At 31.6% G+C, this 20,348-nt stretch overlaps 1 protein-coding gene and 1 pseudogene across 2 annotated transcripts; both read right to left on the reverse strand.

The window, feature by feature from the left end:
* Window positions 1–10,491: 10,491 nt before the first annotated feature.
* LOC143205733 (eukaryotic translation elongation factor 2-like) lies at window positions 10,492–19,248 on the reverse strand (annotated as a pseudogene). The gene is made up of 12 exons (XR_013007880.1): window positions 19,034–19,248; window positions 18,683–18,871; window positions 17,238–17,362; window positions 16,044–16,183; window positions 15,384–15,445; window positions 14,141–14,355; window positions 13,913–13,951; window positions 12,857–13,071; window positions 12,705–12,803; window positions 12,115–12,567; window positions 11,898–12,053; window positions 10,492–11,862 (listed from the first exon to the last, which is right to left on the reverse strand). The product of XR_013007880.1 is annotated as a eukaryotic translation elongation factor 2-like (transcript).
* On the reverse strand, window positions 16,287–18,271 carry LOC143205682 (eukaryotic translation elongation factor 2-like). The gene is made up of 4 exons (XM_076418779.1): window positions 17,982–18,271; window positions 17,709–17,920; window positions 16,625–16,852; window positions 16,287–16,568 (listed from the first exon to the last, which is right to left on the reverse strand). Exons 1-2 carry the CDS (start codon window positions 18,166–18,168, stop codon window positions 17,772–17,774), a joined length of 336 nt encoding a protein of 111 aa, XP_076274894.1. The 5' UTR covers window positions 18,169–18,271; the 3' UTR covers window positions 16,287–16,568; window positions 16,625–16,852; window positions 17,709–17,771.
* Window positions 19,249–20,348: the final 1,100 nt, after the last annotated feature.

Raw genomic sequence — 20,348 nt, forward strand, 5'->3', positions numbered from 1 at the left:
ATTCCGGTACATTGTTACTATTTGAATGGCAAGCTATATATAATAGTACAGGGAAAGTATGTAATAGACATTATTCTTGGGTTTGCTATAAATAATCTCCGAGTTAACTTGCCTATAATGCAACCACTCTCTGATATGGTGTCAATGTCCTGTAAGAAATACTTTTATTTCTTGGTAAATAAAATACAAATATTCAACAAACATTATAATGGTCACTATCTTGATAATATACTAGGGGTTGCAACGGTAATTACAATAAGAATCGTATATCAACTACGTCAGCACGATACTCTTCGAGAGACTCTAAGAAACTATATGATTTCCGGTCAAGGCGTCGTCCTTTGTATCCAAAAGTGTACATCTCAGCATTCCCATCGCTCGGTCCCGATTGAGTCAGAGGAATTCTTTCTTCAGGTCTTGAAGTTTGAATAAAAAGTGAAAATATGTCATTTCCCATTTGGTTGCCTTTATGAACTTGTTTTTCAACTGCAAACAGTCGCCTTCGAAATAGAATACCGTGGCATACCTTTCGCCGTTTCTCACCACGAAAGGTACAAAATTATCTACATTATGTCATTATATATATTATTAATAAAAACGAATATGATCCTGGTGCAGATTTCAGAAAATTATAGGTCTGCAGGATGTCTTCCATCAATATTTTTCTCTGCCTTCTACGAACAATAGCTTCCCAAATGAACCGTCACAATGTTTAAAATTGATCTTATTAAATAAAGAAGCTTCGTATTTGCTAAGGGGATAACAATTTACTCGAAGGCACTGATAAACTTCTGGTGAAAATTTATTCATCGTGGAGAAAATTCTCTCATTTATAATTCGAACGGAGACATATTTTAAATTACTCACTATGATGTAAGGAATGTGTTGAGATTCGATAGTGCTAATGTAGTTCTGCTAATCTATCGGTATTACTTACTGAAGCTGCCGGTACACCATGCCGGTTTGATTCAATAATTTTACTGTGTTCGTCATTCGAATTATTTCTGATTATTCTAATATATCTTTGGCTATTTGGCGACGATTTAATTATATCAATTTTGTTATCTGGATCGTTATTTATCGACATTTTCACTTTTTATTTGAATTTAATCTCTTATTGTTATCTAGAGACGCCTTCCGTCACGTTGGTAACTAAACAATAACAAAAATTCATCACCAGCACATTGATTTTACATCACCCCCTAACAAAATATAAAAAAATATTTTTTTATAATTATGATATTATTATAACTTCTGATAAAAATATTAATAAAGCAGAGGTGTATTATTCAAAAAGATACCTTACCAATTAAAATGAATTAATTTATATGCTTATATATAAAAATAACCATAATTATTATAGTGACAGTAACAACGTAATTTATATTATTTTGCTATCACGGTGACAATATAAATATTAGTAAATATATCAAGTTATCATTGGGATCGGTGTTTTATTACATCATAACAACTGTTAAGTAATTATAAATGTATTGTTATGTTAAATTAGTATTGTTGTTATAAAGGTGATTTTATTTATTTCCATATTATGTTTACAAATTTTATTACGAATATTTTAGGAGCTCGAGTTTATATTTTGAAGGACCCATTGGACACTATTCTAGAAGGAATAAGAAAATTCTATAAGTTAATGATTATTTACTATTTAATATTATGTATATGTTGGTGTGTTATATTATATAGTGTTTTTTTAATTTTAAAATTTCGTTATAAACATATGTTAGTTTTAGCGTTTGTTTTAATAGTTTTGATAAATATAACTTAGCCCAAATATATTAACCATTTTTAATTATAACGTTTTTTTATTAATAATAATCCTTATTGTATATGATATTTCTCTTTTTTATCACTATTTACCTTCTATGCCATGTTATATTACTATAAACAAAATACCAGAATATAAAAGAAAAAATAATCGTACAAATGAACAAAAATAAGCCATTGTTTTTATATCAATGCTTTTGAAAAACCTATTATTTTGATTTCGTCTTAAGTTTTATATATATGTAATTAGCTATATCCTTCGTTCAAAAAATATATTAACAATTTTTAATTATAACGTTTTTTATTAATAATAACCCTTATTGTGTATGATATTTGTCTTTTTTATCCCTATTTACCTTCTATGTGATGTTATATTACTATAAACAAAATACCAGTATATAAAGGAAAAAATAAACGTACAAATTAACAAAAATAAGCCATTGTTTTTATATCATCAATGTTTTTGGAATACCGATTATTTTGATTTTGTTTTCAAGTTTTATATATTTCTAATTAGCTATATTCCTCGTTCAAACGAGTAGATGACAATGGCGATGACGAATCTGTAGTTAATTTTAGATATGACTTATCAACAGCTGTTATCAAATCAGTCATCTACTTGATGTTTTATAACTTGCAAAAATTAACAACTTGTTCAAAAGCACCTCTAACTGTAACTACCTCACTTAATGATAAATAAAACATCATAGTTGATATTTCAACTCTGTAACTGAAAAAAAAAACGAATAATTGAATGAAACTTCAAATCTAAACATAATCTCAGAGAAACATAAGGCTATATGGACATTCATACGAGCAGTTTTATGGATCACTATAATTTGTTCAAAAATATCAAGCAGTAATTAATATAGTACGTTTATAGATGAAGAAACAAATTTCACATAATAGAACAAAAACATGTTTAATTTCTTATAAGAAAAATATTAGTGAACTTAATACTAATTTAACAGCCTATAAAACTTATAACAATATTTGGAATGTTACTGGCTAAAAATTCATCTTCTACTTAACATTTCCATTCATTTGACTGCCTATACTCATCCAAGTGCGATTTGCAACGGGCCATTTGGGAACGAAGCTTTCTTGATGATCAAAATATTGGCTAACATCCACAATATTCACTAAATCACAAGAATTTAGTTGAATAACTTCTTTCTCTAGACCCTGAAGTCTAAACAAAAACCGCAAATAAGTTAACTCCCATTTGGTGGCCGTCACCAACTTGTCTTTCAGTTGCCAGCAGGTTCTTTCGAAACAGAACATCGGTGAATATTTTTCGCCATTTCTTACCACAAAGGGTACAAATTTGTTTGCGTCAATTTGTAAGTATCCGCAGGAATCCTCGTTTATGTCATTGTGCATGTTATTATTTAAAGCGAACATAATTCTAGCGCAGGATTTGAGGAAATCATACATGTGCAGAAAGTCCTCCTACAACATCTTCGTATCTCTGCTTTCTATGAATAAAAGTTTTCCAAATTGACCATCGCTATGTTACAATGACTAAATTAATCTCATTAAATAAACACGCTTCCCATTTATTCAGAGTATCATAGTTTACTTGAAAACATTGGTAGACTTCTGTTCTATTTTAAATCACCGACAATGATGTAAGGCAAATGCTGCAGGTCTATTGCGTGCCATCCAAATTTTACAACTGGAAAACATGATGCTTCTTGCAATTCTGGTAACGTTTCGGTCTTACTCACTGCATCTAGGATAACATGTCGGCTTAATTCGTTATCTATATTTTGTCGGTTCGCTGAGTTAATTTATGACAATTTAATTATATAAACTTTGTAATTCGAATGATTTTTATTCGACATTTCACTTTTTACTTATATTATTTCAATTAACACTCTTGTTATATATTTAAGAAGTACACTACTCTTATAATCTCTACTTATATACTACCTTCTGTCACTGTCACAATTAAACATTTGCACAACTCCCCACAAGCTACTTGATTTTAAATCCGATTTCAATAATTTACATAGAAATATTTTTTGTTCATTATAACTTGTTCGGAAAAATATATTAAGATAATAACATATTATTTAAAAAACACCCGTTAACGTTCAGTATATATTTTTTTGGTTTTCTTTAAACATTCATCACATTTCAACTACGAGTAATATTAATCAACTAATCTATGGAAAAGATGTTTTATAATACCATGGCAACTGTCAAATTGTTATAAGATTGTTGTTTTTAAATTAGTATTAGTTCTATATGTAATTTGTATGCTCTATTAATTTTAATATAAATAAATAAATTATAACAGGCGTATTAAGTATATGAGTTTTTAGGTATAAGAGTTTATATTTTAAATTGTCTTGTTTTATATAGGACCTTTTTAATTTAAAAATATTTGAAGAAATTTGCGAGTGTTGCCTAAGTTTGCAATTGTGACATTATAAATAACTGAATAAACTAACCAAACCTCTCTTTAATCTAGAGATATATTCTGAAAAATATATTATACTTTTTATAATATAAATTAATCGTCGGATATAAAAATTAATCTAATTTAATAAATATACTGAGAGCAAAAATTCGTTGATATACATTTATTTGAAAACATTGGCAATCTTCTGGAGAAAATTTGTGCATGATTGAGAAAATCCTCTCACTTGTGCCTAATTCGAGATGAAACGTGCTTCAGGTCACTGATAGTGATGTAAAGGATGCGAGTATTCAAAGGTCAGCGATCCGAAATTTACAAATGAAGGTTTCTGAAGGAATGAAGAAGGCTAATGTTTCTTTCAATTCTGGCAATATCATTGCTGCTTACTGATTAAACCATACCGGCTTTATTATTTAAACGATTATTCATTAATCATTTCAATTTTTATAGCTTATGACGCATTTGATTCATTTATGGATAAAAATATACTTTTATTTTATTTGAAATTTAAAACTAAAATATATTATTTTAAGAACAAGTACTGAATTGGATCCACTAAGGGAACAACGACTCTGTCATAGGGATGCCGAAAAAATATTCATATTTTTCTATGTTCATGGTTTTATATCTTTCATGATATCATGTTCATATATGATATCATGTAAATTAAGGATTTCAAGCAATCTAAAGAGCTTAGATATGTTTTCCGAAGTAAACAAGTGATAAACAGTGAAGGGAAGTTAAGTTCGGTTTTCGATGTGATCAAACTGTGGTATACTCAGGTTGGAGAGCCATAGCGAGAACACTGAAGAGGGGGTATCCCTTCAGAAAATGGGAATATATGCATTTATAACGACTTAGCGTAAGTGGGTTAGGTATAACTTGGCAGGATCATTAATTGTGAGCATCAATTATTAATGGATGATCACATCAATATACTTGAATTGCGTTCAGCGTAGTATAGAAATCCGTGCAGATCAACTATTCACCAGGCCCTTCTTTCAATAGCTATCGAAGCTATCTCCAAATGGCAAACCTCTCAGCAGTAAAAATTATTATGTGTTTTGGGGTGCTGAAAATTAAGGAACCCGAAGGGCCTATAACGGACATGTTAATGTTCGCGTTTTAATCCATCGTTATTTGGGTAGGGATGTAAGTTGATCGGAAATCTTCACCGAAATCGTGTTTTCTGTATATGCTGATCTCTGTGTCATTACAATTTTAGTATATGGCATAAAGTAGTGACAACAAACAAAAACTATCAATTTACCTGAAAATATTACCTTATTTAATTGAAAGAAGAGGCGACTGGCTGAACGGCGATACATAGTGACACTGAGGGTAAAACACACCTACCCGTGTCACAAAAAAAGAACAGATCCCCGGATAGCCTTGGGCCGAAGCGAATACCGAAGAAATAGTTATATCAGCTTATAGGTTAAATTTAAGTTAGTGAATTGTTTAATATATCTATAGATTGTACATATTAGAACAAACTGTGAACGGCTTGTTGTATGCACATATTATGCCATTTAATCATTTTTTCAATGAAATAATTTAAAATCGACTGCTTTCATATTTATACACTTCAAACTTGTGATGATATATCAACATTTTCCATTTCTTTTAATAACTGAGGGATAAATATCATTTTGAAGGTTTTTCTTAACAACAATCAATAAGTACGGAATTTGATACTCTATTAAAATTATTAAGATTTTTTCTGGTAGCTGATTTACAGCTGAATTTAATGAAATGGGGTACTTGAATTAATTAAAGTCTCGATGCATCCCATATATGTGTAATTGTTTTCTATATCGATATTTATGTGTTTTTTGTGACATCTCAGATTTATAAATATACTAATTAACAAACAAATTAACTGAAAGTATAATTAATAATTTTAAATTTTATACAATTTCATTGTTTGTACCTATTAAATAAAGAATTAATTAAATTATATTATTACCTCCAAGCAGGTAAAATTTATTATATTAAAAACAAAATAAATTTCCATACAATTATGAAATGAAATATTATTTCCGGAGCTACAAACTAATAATCTAAAGAGTTTTATAGAGAGGGTTCATAAAAATAAAGAGGTAGATATTATGGGAGTTTCTGAATCTGAGAGAGCCAAGTAGGCCAAATTAAAAACTTTTAATAATTATAATTTATATGATATTTTAATAATAATTAATAAGTATTAACTCATTACTAAATTGAATTAATTCATTATTACAATAATATATTTTACAACCTGTGGACGATCCGGTATTTGGAAACAAACTTCTTGTAGTATTCCTAAACAAAAAAAAAACATCATTAGTAAAGATATGGTTATGGCTGTTTTCTTTAACATTTTTGAATTTTTTTAATACCATACACAATAAAATCCCGTTATACAATATATAAATACACATAATATATAGGCATACTTCCATAACAGCATAATTTTTCAAAATTTTGAGGAAGTGCAAAAATTGATCGATGATTTAATTGAAACCAACATCGTTCTTTAGACACGTATCGCCAGAAAGATGACGAAACACGCATTTCTTAATCCATAATCTACTATTTTTTCTCAACAAATGTCTTTTTTAAGAGGAAAAATGATCAGAATACATGTAAGGACCTAATAAACAAAAACATTAAAATACATAAATGAAAAAAAAAAAGAAACTTAGAAGGGAAAGGTCATTTGTGGTAGACGTTCAGTACAGGCTAATTAAGACTCCCATGGATTAATATCTAATGATGCGATAGCCGCGGGTTCGAATCCTGCTGGGGCATGGTCGTAAATTTATGTTTTTGATTGTTTAAAAATCGTGATTGTCCTAGGCAAGAGTGTAAAATCAAGAAAACAACAAGGATAATGATCCCAGTCGCGCCAGTAACTAGGCTGGGTAAGACCGGATGATTTCTAAAGTTGGTCATTCGCCAGTCGGTATGCTTAATGCTGAGGACCGTGGTTTGATGCCCACGCCAAACTGTAGTATCAGTCCAGATAAACCCATAGTTTGTAAAAGGAGACTTTGAAACGTATTTTTAAAAAATCGAGCATAATAGGCGGAGTAGCCTCGACCAAGTATTGTAATGCAAGCAGAATGGATGCCAAGGCAGGTAACCTTTACAATATGCCATGTGACAGCTAAGATAATCCATCAAGAACTGATAAATTGCTAAGTTGCACATCTGTCAACCACAAAGAGTTGCATGTTATAGGTATACATCACGACTATTTAATGTGTTGATAAAGAACAAAATAAATAACATAAAATGTATTGTAAATGTACAGAAAGCGGTTTTATTAGAGACAGCCTAAGTGTAATAGTGAATGGAAAACCTGGAAACGCATTAGAATTCAACCATTTTAATATTTATAACATCAGGTATATATCAATATTTTCCTAAAGGCTTACTGGAATTCATAATAAAATCAAAAAAAACATTATCTAACAAATTTCATTTTTTTAAAATTATACATTTACCCTTAAATTTAAAAAACTAATAACCTGATTTTTACAGGCGAACTTCAATCAGGATTCCCACGGATTAATCTGCTATGATATATTAACATCTATCGGTTTCACGGAGTTTAATTGGTGGCATTACTAAAAATTCACAAATTTTCATGTCTTATCCAGATCCATACAAATTTACTATTACTTTAGCCGCTTAGCCAATAAATTTGTAAACAAAATAGTTTAAATAATATAAAATAAAATTAATAGTACGTTTCAATATTTTTGATATATTAACTGTAACCATAACCTATAAATAAAAAATGGATAACGATAATGAATGACCTTGGTATAAAAGATTGACCAACTCAAAAAACTAATTAACAAAATTATATCACTATTACAAAATATTTATAGAATTTATTATTTTTGGCTTTTATAGATGTGTTTTTGAAACATAAGAATATGTGAAATAATTTTTATGCAAAAATTTAACTTATTTCATATTAACTGAGAGATTAAAGTAATCAAGAAAAACCGTTGGCATAAACTTTTCAGCCATTTTGTTATTATTTTAATTGTCCAGTTCATTAGTCGTATTTTATTGAGTTTATAATTTACAATTTGTGGCTCAAGAAAATAAAACCATTTATAATGTCATCAAATATAGAGAGTGCTGTGAAACATTTACTGATATTGAATATCGAAACTCAAGAACCGTATCTAGGGAATGTTATAGATCTACGGGCCGGTACAAGTACGCCATTAAAGGAACAGATACCAACGCCTGCCCCTAAAACCTTCGGATGGCTCTACATCGAATCGTCTAATATACCTTATATTATTGTTGATGATATTTATGTTAGTATTAGAATCTTAAACGACAAAGTGTTTTCGCGAGTGAAGAAATTCTCGCTTGAAGTTTATAACTTGTTTTACGTGAAATGTAGTCGAATGAAAAAAGTAGAAGCAGATCTGTTCAATATGATTAACATTGCACATGAGGAAACTTTCGGAAGCAGATTTCTAGAGGGAAGTGATTATAAAATGCAGTTGAATGATTTTTTAGGGCTGTATTATTTTTTAAAATTTTGCGAATATATTTTGTATGATTTAACAAGGAACATGTACCAAACTTTTCCTAAAAATACGTGCGGCTTTTTACAGATAACTGCTAATTGTCACATTCCATTTGTAGTGAGAAACAAAGAACTTTATGCACCCTTGTTTTACGTTGAAGGAGATTGTTCCTTTTTGGAAGACAAAATTATAGTTTGTACCAAGTGGGAAATGTCCTATTTTAAATTATTAATCAGACTTCAAAATATTCAAATCCAATTAGGCAAACATGACTTGTGCCTAATGGTTAAAATTGATGATTTATTACCCTTCGTTGAGGGTGCTATTGATACACAATCTTGTTCATGAACAAGATGGACCGTAACCATTTGAAATTGCAGTTGGATGCTGAATAACTTTACCAAATTTTCTGATGTTAAACAGTCAATGGGTTTAGAAATATATCAAATTCCCAAAAACAGGATAATGATAATAAAAGATCGTTTTGCATGTACATCTTGAATCCCATCAACAAAATTTTTGACCTGATTATAAACTACAAGTCAACATGTGTTTTATTACTTAAAAAAAAATTAATTCTTCCAGCACAATTAGGCCACTATATAGTTTACAAAAAAACCTTTATGAAGTTATTAGTAAATTAATATATTGCAGGCAGTGCAATGGAAGAAAATTATAAGCCTAGGTATTAAACGCTTTCATGTATACCTCTATCTTTATATCCTATGGTGACAATTTGTTATATCGAGAATGCATTATATAGTTGTAATTCTTGGGTGTAACTAAAATTTTTATTTTAGTAAAGAAGAAAATGAAGCCCTTCTCTCCATACTGCGCATTTACTTGAAATGTGAAGACAAGGATAAGAATAGGAAACAATTTAGTCGGACATGGTTACCTGCTGGTGGGACTTTGCTTCAGATGATTGCTGTTCATTTACCGTCCCCAGTAACTGCTCTGAAATACAGAATGGAAATGTTATACGAAAATCCACATGATGATGAAGCCACTCTTGGTATGTGTCACCTATATGGATTTTTAAAACGCGTTAAATTTTGGTATTTATTTGTACATGATGATGTGTAGTTTACAATTCTAGGCTGATTCACTGTGAATGATTAGTATAAACTAAACAACAATTACCAATTTTTTATTTGTTTTTTAATATTTGCGAATGACTATATTTTGCTTTTTTGTTTTTAGGTATTAAGAACTGTGATCCTAACGGTCCTATTATGATGCGTTTAAAATGGTACCCACTTCTCATAAAGTTTATTTCTACGATTTTCTACTACCATCCTCATGATTGGTCGTTACATAGAAGCCATGGAAGATGTCCCATCTGGAAATATTTGCACTTTGTTCAGTCTGGATCAATTTTTCCCGATACCATCCCAACATTCACAAACATGCAGAACTTGAATGTCATGAAATTCGGCGTAACTCTCGTAGTACGTGTAGCTGTGGAACCCATGAATCCGGCCGATTCACCATAAACCTGTAGAAGGTACGCAAATGTTCGCTTTTATTGTGTGATTATCACTAAGGTCTGTGTCATTTGACATCAGGTTTGAAACGTTTGGCTAAGTCTGACCTTATGGTACAATGTGTCATTGAAGAATCTAGCGAAAATATCATTACCGGTGCCAGAGAGCTCCACTTAGAAATCTGTCTGAAGGCATTGGAGGAGGATCGATCATGCTAGAATTCAAGTTACTTAATCCGACCCAGTAGTGCCCTTCGTGAAACTGATGGTATTCTTGTTGCAGTAGATTGTATTACCGGTAAGTAAATTCCTAAATAATTATTTCTATAATATACTAAATAATTATGTATGTATTTTTGGTGTTACTTCACATTGTAATAATTTTACTAAAGAAACATGCATAATGCAATTCAATGCAGATGCAATAACGCTTATCTAAATATATTTTTGTGGTAAAGACGATTTATTAGGAACTTCCGAATTAAAGTAGGAAACATTGTAGTGTTTTTACAATCTTTTAATTAATCGTGATGACATCTCCAACGGCCCCAGGCCGACATTGGTTAATGATTGGTGCTACTGATGCTGCTAATTCGCTGTAAATTATGGATAAAGTTAGAAACAATATTGTAATAATGAATTATTTCAGGTATGTGTACAAACGGAAACTATGTTACGTCAGGATATCGATGAACGTATTAAGCCAATCTTGTTCATGAACATAAAATTAGGTATTAAACGCTTTCATGTTACCTCTATCTTTATATCCTATGGTGACAAGCTGTTATATCGAGAATGCATTATATATTTGTAGTGCTTGGGTGTAACTAAAATAGTTATTTTAGGAAAGAATAATATGAAGCCCTTCTCCCCACACTGCGCACTAACTTGAAATATGAAGACAAGGATAAGGATGGAAAACAATTTAGGCGGACATGGTTACCTGTTGGTGCGACTTTGCTTCAGATGTTTACCGTTCACAGGCCATCCCCAGTAACTGCTCAACAATACAGAATGGATATGTTATACGAAGGTAAAGATGTATAGATTTTTAAAACGCGTGAAAATTTAGTATTTATTTGTACATGGCGATATGTAGTTTACAACTCTATGCTGATTCACTGTGAATGATTGGTATAAACTAGTAACGTTGTTCTTAGTGTACAAGATACCAGACAGCACATTTGTTTCGAAATTTTCAGACGCCTGCAACTTCTCGTTCAATACTCTATATAGTGCGTGTTTTATTTGTTCCAGAGTACGGAAGAAATATTTAAAAATTAAACCAAAAGAATTGTACACTATCTCACCTAATATCTATCATTCTCTAATTATATATTCATCTAAATAGTTTATGGGTGTCCCACTAGCTGACTAGAATGTCGTTTCAATCCTTTTTAATCAATGTTATATTCACTGATGAGACTTCAAGCTTTTATATTGCAAAGCCTTATAAACTTCATCTTATAGACTACATGTTGATAGAAATCCAAACGGCATATATTTAAAAGCCTGGAAGCTAAAATACTTGGGCCAATATCTGTTGTATTTGTTTGACGACTTTGACAGGCACATCTGGTCAGATTCTTCGCTGACGGTTTCACGGTAAGATACAGTAGTATACCGTAACACGTAGTACAGTAAGACCCAGTAGGGTCGAATAAATTAAATTGAATGCTAGCATGATACCCCTTCAAGGCTACCAGACAGATTTCTAAACGGAGCTCTCCGGCACCGGCAATAATGTATTCGCCAGATTCTTCAATGACACATTGTACCATAGGATCGGACTTGGCCAAAAATTTCAAACCTGAAGTTAAATGTCACAGACCTTAGTGATAGTCACACAATAAAAGCGAATATTTCCGTACCTTCTACAGGTTTTTTTGAATGGGCCGGATTCTTCGGTTCCACAGCTACACGTACTACGGAAGATAAGCTGAACTCCTTGATATTCAAGTTCTGCTTGTTTGTGAATGTGGTAATGGTATCGGGCTTAACCAAAAATTGATCTACACCAAACAACTTGTAAATGTTTATAGATGGGACATCTTCCATGAGTTCTACATAACGACGCATCATGAGGATGGTTCCATGTATTGTCTGCCCGTTTAAATCTTCATTTTTGATGCCACATATTTAGGTCTTAGGATTGGGGATTTTATGCCTTTGGCTAATTTACCGGAAAAGACAGGAAAAAAAGCTTGGAAACGACCTTTATGAGAAGTGGATACCATTTTAGATACATACATTGTCAGAGGACCGTTAGGACCACAGTTCGTAATACCTAAAAACAAAAAACGAAGTATAGTAATTTGGATATGCTAAAAAAATAATAAAAAATTGGTAATTGTTGTTCAGTTCATACCAATCATTCACAGTGAATGAGCATAGAGTTGTAAACTACATATCGTCATGTACAAATAAAACCTAAAAATTCACGCGTTTTAAACATCCATACATGTGGACTTTCGTATAACACTTCCATTCTGTATTTCTGAGCAGTTACTGGGGATGGCCAGTGAACGGCAATCATCTGAAGCAAAGTCTCACTAACAGGTAACCATGTCCGCTTAAATTGTTTTCCATCCTTATCCTTGTCTTCATATTTCAAGTTAGTGTGGAGAGAAGGGCTTCATAAAAAATTGATTCAAACCGAACAAAGTGCAAATATTTCCAGATGGGACATCCTCCATGGCTTCTATGTAACGACCAATCATGAGGTCCCAGGATAGGGCCCTTCATGCCGGTGGCTACTTTACCGGAAAAAACAGGACCAAAATCGTAGAAATAACCTTTATGAGAAGTGGGTACCATTTTAGACACATCATCATAGGACCGTTAGGATCACAGTTCTTAATACCTAAAAACAAAAAAAGCAAAATATAATCATTTGCAAATATTAAAAAAATAATAAAAAATTGGTAATTGTTATTTAGTTTATACCAATCATTCACAGTGAATCAGCCTAGAGTTGTAAACTGCACATCATCATGTACAAATAAATAAAAAAATTTAACGAGTTTTAAAAACCCATATAGGTGACACATACCATCAGCGGCTTCATCATCATGTGGACTTTCGTATAACATTTCCATTCTGTATTTCAGAGCAGTCACTGGGGATGGCAAATGAACGGCAATCATCTGAAGCGAAGTCCCACCAGCAAGTAACCATGTCCCACTAAATTGTTTTCCATCCTTATACTTGTTTTCACATTTCAAGTTAATGCGCAGTGTGGAGAGAAAGGCTTCATTTTCTTCTTTACTAAAATAATAATTTTAGTCATAATTTTAAGTTAGTTTTTAGGTATAATTTTAATTGTCCTTACCACAGAAATATATTTAGATATGCGTTATTGCATCTGCATTGAATTGCATTATGCATGTTTCTTTAGTAAAATTAATACAAAGTGAAGTAACACCAAAAATACATACATAATTATTTAATTTATTATACAAATAATTATTTAGGAATTTACTCACCTGTAATACAATCTACTACAACAAGTGCAAATATTTCCAGATGGGACATCCTCCATGGCTTCTATGTAACGACCAATCATGAGGTCCCAGGATAGGGCCCTTCATGCCGGTGGCTACTTTACCGGAAAAAACAGGACCAAAATCGTAGAAATAACCTTTATGAGAAGTGGGTACCATTTTAGACACATCATCATAGGACCGTTAGGATCACAGTTCTTAATACCTAAAAACAAAAAAAGCAAAATATAATCATTTGCAAATATTAAAAAAATAATAAAAAATTGGTAATTGTTATTTAGTTTATACCAATCATTCACAGTGAATCAGCCTAGAGTTGTAAACTGCACATCAACATGTACAAATAAATAAAAAAATTTAACGAGTTTTAAAAACCCATATAGGTGACACATACCATCAGCGGCTTCATCATCATGTGGACTTTCGTATAACATTTCCATTCTGTATTTCAGAGCAGTCACTGGGGATGGCAAATGAACGGCAATCATCTGAAGCAAAGTCCCACCAGCAAGTAACCATGTCCCACTAAATTGTTTTCCATCCTTATACTTGTTTTCACATTTCAAGTTAATGCGCAGTGTGGAGAGAAAGGCTTCATTTTCTTCTTTACTAAAATAATAATTTTAGTCATAATTTTAAGTTAGTTTTTAGGTATAATTTTAATTGTCCTTACCACAGAAATATATTTAGATATGCGTTATTGCATCTGCATTGAATTGCATTATGCATGTTTCTTTAGTAAAATTAATACAAAGTGAAGTAACACCAAAAATACATACATAATTATTTAATTTATTATACAAATAATTATTTAGGAATTTACTCACCTGTAATACAATCTACTACACTACACAAGTGCAAATATTTCCAGATGGGACATCCTCCATGGCTTCTATGTAACGACCAATCATGAGGTCCCAGGATAGGGGCCTTCATGCCGGTGGCTACTTTACTGAAAAAAACTGCAACAAAATTGTAGAAAAAAACCTTTATGAGAAGTGGGTACCATTTTAGACACATCATCATAGGACCGTTAGGATCACTGTTCTTAATACCTAAAAACAAAAAAACAAAGTATAGTCATTTGCAAATATTAAAAAATGTAATAAAAAATGGTAATTGTTGTTTAGTTTATACCAATCATTCACAGTGAATCAGTCTAGAGTTGTAAACTACACATCATCATGTACAAATAAATACCAAAATTTAACGAGTTTAAAAAATCCATATAGGTGACACATACCAGAAGCGGCTTCATCATCATCAAAGTCTCACCAACAGGTAGCCATGTCCGCCTAAATTGTTTTGCATCCTTATCCTTGTCTTCATATTTCAAGTTAGTGCGCAGTGTGGAGAGAAGGCCTTTATATTCTTCTTTTCTAAAATACAAATTTTAGTAAGACCCAAGAAGTACATATATATAATGCATTCTCGATATAACAGCTTGTCACCATAGCATATAAAGATAGAGGTAACATGAAAGCGTTTAATACCTAGGCTTAGAATTTTCTTCCAATGCACTGCCAACAACATATTTATTTCCTAATAACTTCATAAAAGTTATTTTGTAAACTATATAGTGGCCTAATTGTGCTGGAAGAATTAATTTTTTTTTTAATAATAAAACACATGTTTGCTTGCAGTTCAAAATCTAGTCAAAAATTTTGTAGATGGGATTCAAGATGTACACGAAAACGATCTTTTGTTATCATTATCCTGTTTTTGGGTTGAAATATTCCCAACCCCATAGATTGTTAAACGTGAGAAAATATTCAGCACCAAACTGCAATTTCAAATGGGTATGGTCCATCTTGTTTGTGAACAAGATTGGCTTAATACGTTCGTCGATATCCTGATGTAACATAGTTTCTATTTGTACACACACCTGAAATAATTCATTATTACAAAATTCTTTCTAACTTTATCCATAATTTATAGCGAATTAGTAGCACCAATCATTAGCCAATGTCGGCCTGGGGCGGTTGGAGATGACATCACGATTAATTAAGACATTGTGAAGACACTACAATATTTCCTACTTTAATTCGGAAGTTCTTAAAATTGTCTTTACCACAGAAATATATTTAGAAATGCGTTATTGCATCTGCATTGAATTGCATTATGCACGTTTCTTTAGTAAAATTAATACACAGTGAAGTAACACCAAGAATACATACATAATTATTTAATTTATTATACAAATAATTATTTAGGAATTTACTCACCCGTAATACAATCTACTACAACAAGGGCACCATCAGTTACACGAAGGGCACTACTGGGTCGAATTAAGTAACTTGAATTCTAGCATGATACTCCTCCAAGGCCTTCAGACAGATTTCTAAGTGGAGCTCTCTGGCAACGGCAATGATGTTTTCGCTAGATTCTTCAATGACACATTGTACCATAAGATCAGACTTTGCCAAACATTTCAAACCTGAAGTCGAATGACACAGACCTTAATGATATTCACACAATAATAGCGAACACTTGCGTACATTCTACAGGTTTAGGTGAATCAGCGGGATTCTTGGCTTCCACAGCTACACGTACTACGTAATTTTACGCCTTAGGCTCTGTTTCTACTTGGGCCCAAATTGTAAAATGGTCCTATGAATTAATGATTTCGTTCCTATTCATATTACAAGTAATATTCGGCATGTCAATTAAGTTGCCGATTGCCAAATTGTATTACCAAATTGTTTCTAATTTTATTCATAATTTATAGCGAATTAGCAGCATCAGTAGCACCAATCATTAACCAATGGCGGCCTGGGGTGGTTGCAGATGACATCGCGCTTAATAAAAAGATAGTAAAGACACTACAATATTATTTTTTCGAATCGGCCGGAATCTTTGGTTCTACAGCTATACGTACTACGAGAGTTACGCCGAATTTCATGACATTCAAATTTTGCATGTTTGTGAATGTGGGGATGGTATCGGGCTTAACCAAAAATTGATCCACACCGAACAACCTGTAAATGTTTCCTGATGGGACATCTTCCATGACTTCTACATAACGACCCATCATGAGGATCCATCTTATCCTTGTCATTTCAAGTTAGTGCGCAGTGTGGAGAGAAGGACTTCATATTGTTCTTTCCTAAAATAAAAATTTTAATTACACCCAAGAACTACAAATATATAATGCATTCTCGATATAACAGCTTGTCACCATAAGATATAAAGATAGAGGTAACATGAAAGCGTTTAATACCTAGGCTTATAATTTTCTTCCAATGCAATGCCAACAATATATTAACTTCATAAAAGTTATTTTGTAAACTATATAGTGGCCTAATTGTGTTGGAAGAATTAATTTATTTTTAATAATAAAACACATGTTTACTTGCAATTTATAATCAAGTCAAAAATTTTGTAGATGGGATTCAATATGTACATGCAAAACGATTTTTTGTCATTATTATCCTGTTTTTGGGTTGAAATACTCCCAACCCTATAGATTGTTAAACTTCAGAAAATTTGGTAAAGTTATTCAGCACCCAAGTGCAATTTCAAATGGGTATGGTCCATCTTGTTCTTGAACAAGATTGGCTTAATACGTTCGTCGATATCTTGACGTAACATAGTTTCCGTTTGTACACACACATGAAATAATTCATTATTACAAAATTGTTTCTAACTTTATCCATAATTTATAGCGAATTAGCAGCATCAGTAGCACCAATCATTAACCAATGTCTGCCTGGGGCGGATGGAGATGACATCACGATTAATTAAAGATTGTAAAGACACTACAATGTTTCCTACATTAATTCGGAAGTTCTTAATAAATTGTCTTTACCACAGAAATATATTTAAATATGCGTTATTGCATCTGCATTGAATTGCATTGTGCATGTTTCTTTAGTAAAATTAATACAAAGTTAAGTAACACCAAAAATACACATATAATTAGTTAATTTATTATACAAATAATTATTTAGGAATTTACTCACCCGTAATACAATCTACTACAACAAGAGCACCATCAGTTACACGAAGGGCAATACTGGGTCGGATTAAGTAACTTGAATTCTAGCATGATCCTCCTCCAAGGCCTTTAGACAGATTTCTAAGTGGAGCTCTCTGGCAATGGCAATGATGTTTTCGCTAGATTCTTCAATGACACATTGTACAATAAGATCAGACTTAGCCAAACGTTTCAAACCTGAAGTCAAATGACACAGACCTTAGTGATAATTACATAATAAAAGCGAACATTTGCGTACCTTCTACAGGTTTTGATGAATCGGCCGGATTCTTGGGTTCCACAACTACACGTACTACGAGAGTTACGCCGAATTTCATGACATTCAAGTTCTGCATGTTTGTGAATGTGGGGATGGTATCGGGCTTCATCAAAAATTGATCCAGACCGAACAAAGTGCAAATATTTCCAGATGGGACATCTTCCATGGCTTCTATATAACGACCAATCAAGAGGATGGCTCCCTGAATTGCCTTCTCGTGTAAATCCTCTTTCTTGAGGCCACATAGGTCCCAGGATGGGGGCCTTCATGGCGATAGCTACTTTACCGGAAAAAAACAGGACCAAAATTGTAGAAATAACCTATATGAGAAGTGCACGCACCTGCACATAATTCATTATTACAAAATTGTTTCTAACTTTATTCAAATTTATAGCGAATTAGCAGCATCAGTAGCACCAATCATTAACCAATGTCGGCCTAGGGCGTTTGGACATGACATCCCGATTAATTAAAAGTTTGTAAAGACACTACTATGTTTCCTACTTTAATTCGGTAGCCTTTACCACAGAAATATATTTAGATATGCGTTATTGCATTTGAGTTGAATTGTATTATGCACGTTTCTTTAGTAAAATTAATACAAAGTGAAGTAACACTAAAAATACATACATAATTATTTAATTTATTATACAAATAATTAATTAGGAATTTACTTATAGGAAATACAATCTACTATAACAAGAGCATCATCAGTTACACGAAGGGCAGCAGTTACTTCAGAACGGAAATCTATGTGCCCTGAGGAACCAATCAAATTAATCAAAAAAACTTTCTATTCTTTTTCGCGTTAATCAATATTATTTGTGAAAAAATCCCTATCTTCGAGCTCAAAATACATAAATACGGCGCTAAAAATAGATTAGTTAGTATTTTTGTTAAAACAAATACCCAGCTTTATTTTAAAGAAATAAAGCTTCAGAATGACTAATCAAAATTATCACACATGTTCAGTATTTTGTAAATTTCGTCGTTCAATATTTCAAAAGACTACATATTCTTAATATGCTTACGATGATTTAATGGTAATAAATCTGTCTTGTTCATTTTTTATGGTGTCTGTAAAATGTATTTCTATAACTTTGGCACCAGCAATAATACCAGTTTTTGATACTAAGGAGTCTGTTAAAGATGATTTTCCGTTATCTACGTAAGCTATGACGGATATATTACGGATGTTTTGTTTTTAGACCATCATGGCACAAATTTCATCTGCTGTAAAATTCATCTCTATGAAAAATAAATGTTAAGAATTCGTAATGTTTAAAAACATAAAACTAACTTCTGTAATAACAGAAGAAAGCTAAAAAATAAGCTCAGTTATATTCTTAGATGGGCCTTCGATATAGTTTGGCATACATAAAAAATATAGTACAAGAAACAGTTAGCGGACTATTATTTACATGGGGACATAATCATACAGATACCATAGTTACAACAGGCAAAAAAGACATATTAAAAAATTGGCTAAATGTATGAATAGTTAATTTAAAATGAACAAGGGAAAAAAAACAAATATTAAACGAAATATAGAGGTTTAAATGTCTAATTTTAAATAACTATAAACACTATCAATTAATGTTATTTAAAATAACTTTTAAACTATATACAAATAATATATTCAATTCATTATTATTAAATGGCACAATAAAAATTAAAACAAATATGATTCGTTAAATCAAACTTTTATTAAATATTAATGTGTTTAAACATGACTACAATACTATAACTAGGATTATAAGTATTCTGCAACAAAATATGTAGAGAAAGTTCTCAAACATAAACTAAAATATAGAAATTTGAAAATAACATCAATTTTAATTATTCTTGAAGAATAAATATTTGGTTTTCAGTTATTATCTGGCTTCATCCAGAGCATATCGGATAATGGCCAAGTTAATTTTGTGTCAACAACCCCCTCAACGAAGGGTAACAAATCATCAACTTTAATCATTCGACACAAGTCATATTTTCAAATTTGATTTTAAGTTTCTGAACTTTGAATAACAATTTAAAATAGGCCATTTCCCAATTAGTGCACACTATAATTTTGTCCCCCAAAAAGGAAAAATCTTCTTCAAAGTAAAACAAAGAAGTGTAACTTTCATTATCTTTCACTATAAATGGTACGTGATACTTAGCAGTTATCTGTAAAAAGCCGCATATCTCTTTAGGAAATTGTTTGTACATTTGTTTTATAAGATTGTACAAAACATATTCACAAATTTTTAAGAAACAATACAATCTTAAAAATTCAAATAACAGCATTTTGTATTCACGGCCCTCTCGAAAACTGCTTCCAAAAAAATCACCATGTGCAATGTTAAT

This window comes from Rhynchophorus ferrugineus, unplaced genomic scaffold, assembly GCF_030347505.1.
Source record: "Rhynchophorus ferrugineus isolate W39M unplaced genomic scaffold, kcgeb_rfMv2 rfM14, whole genome shotgun sequence".
NCBI classification, from domain to species: domain Eukaryota; kingdom Metazoa; phylum Arthropoda; class Insecta; order Coleoptera; family Curculionidae; genus Rhynchophorus; species Rhynchophorus ferrugineus.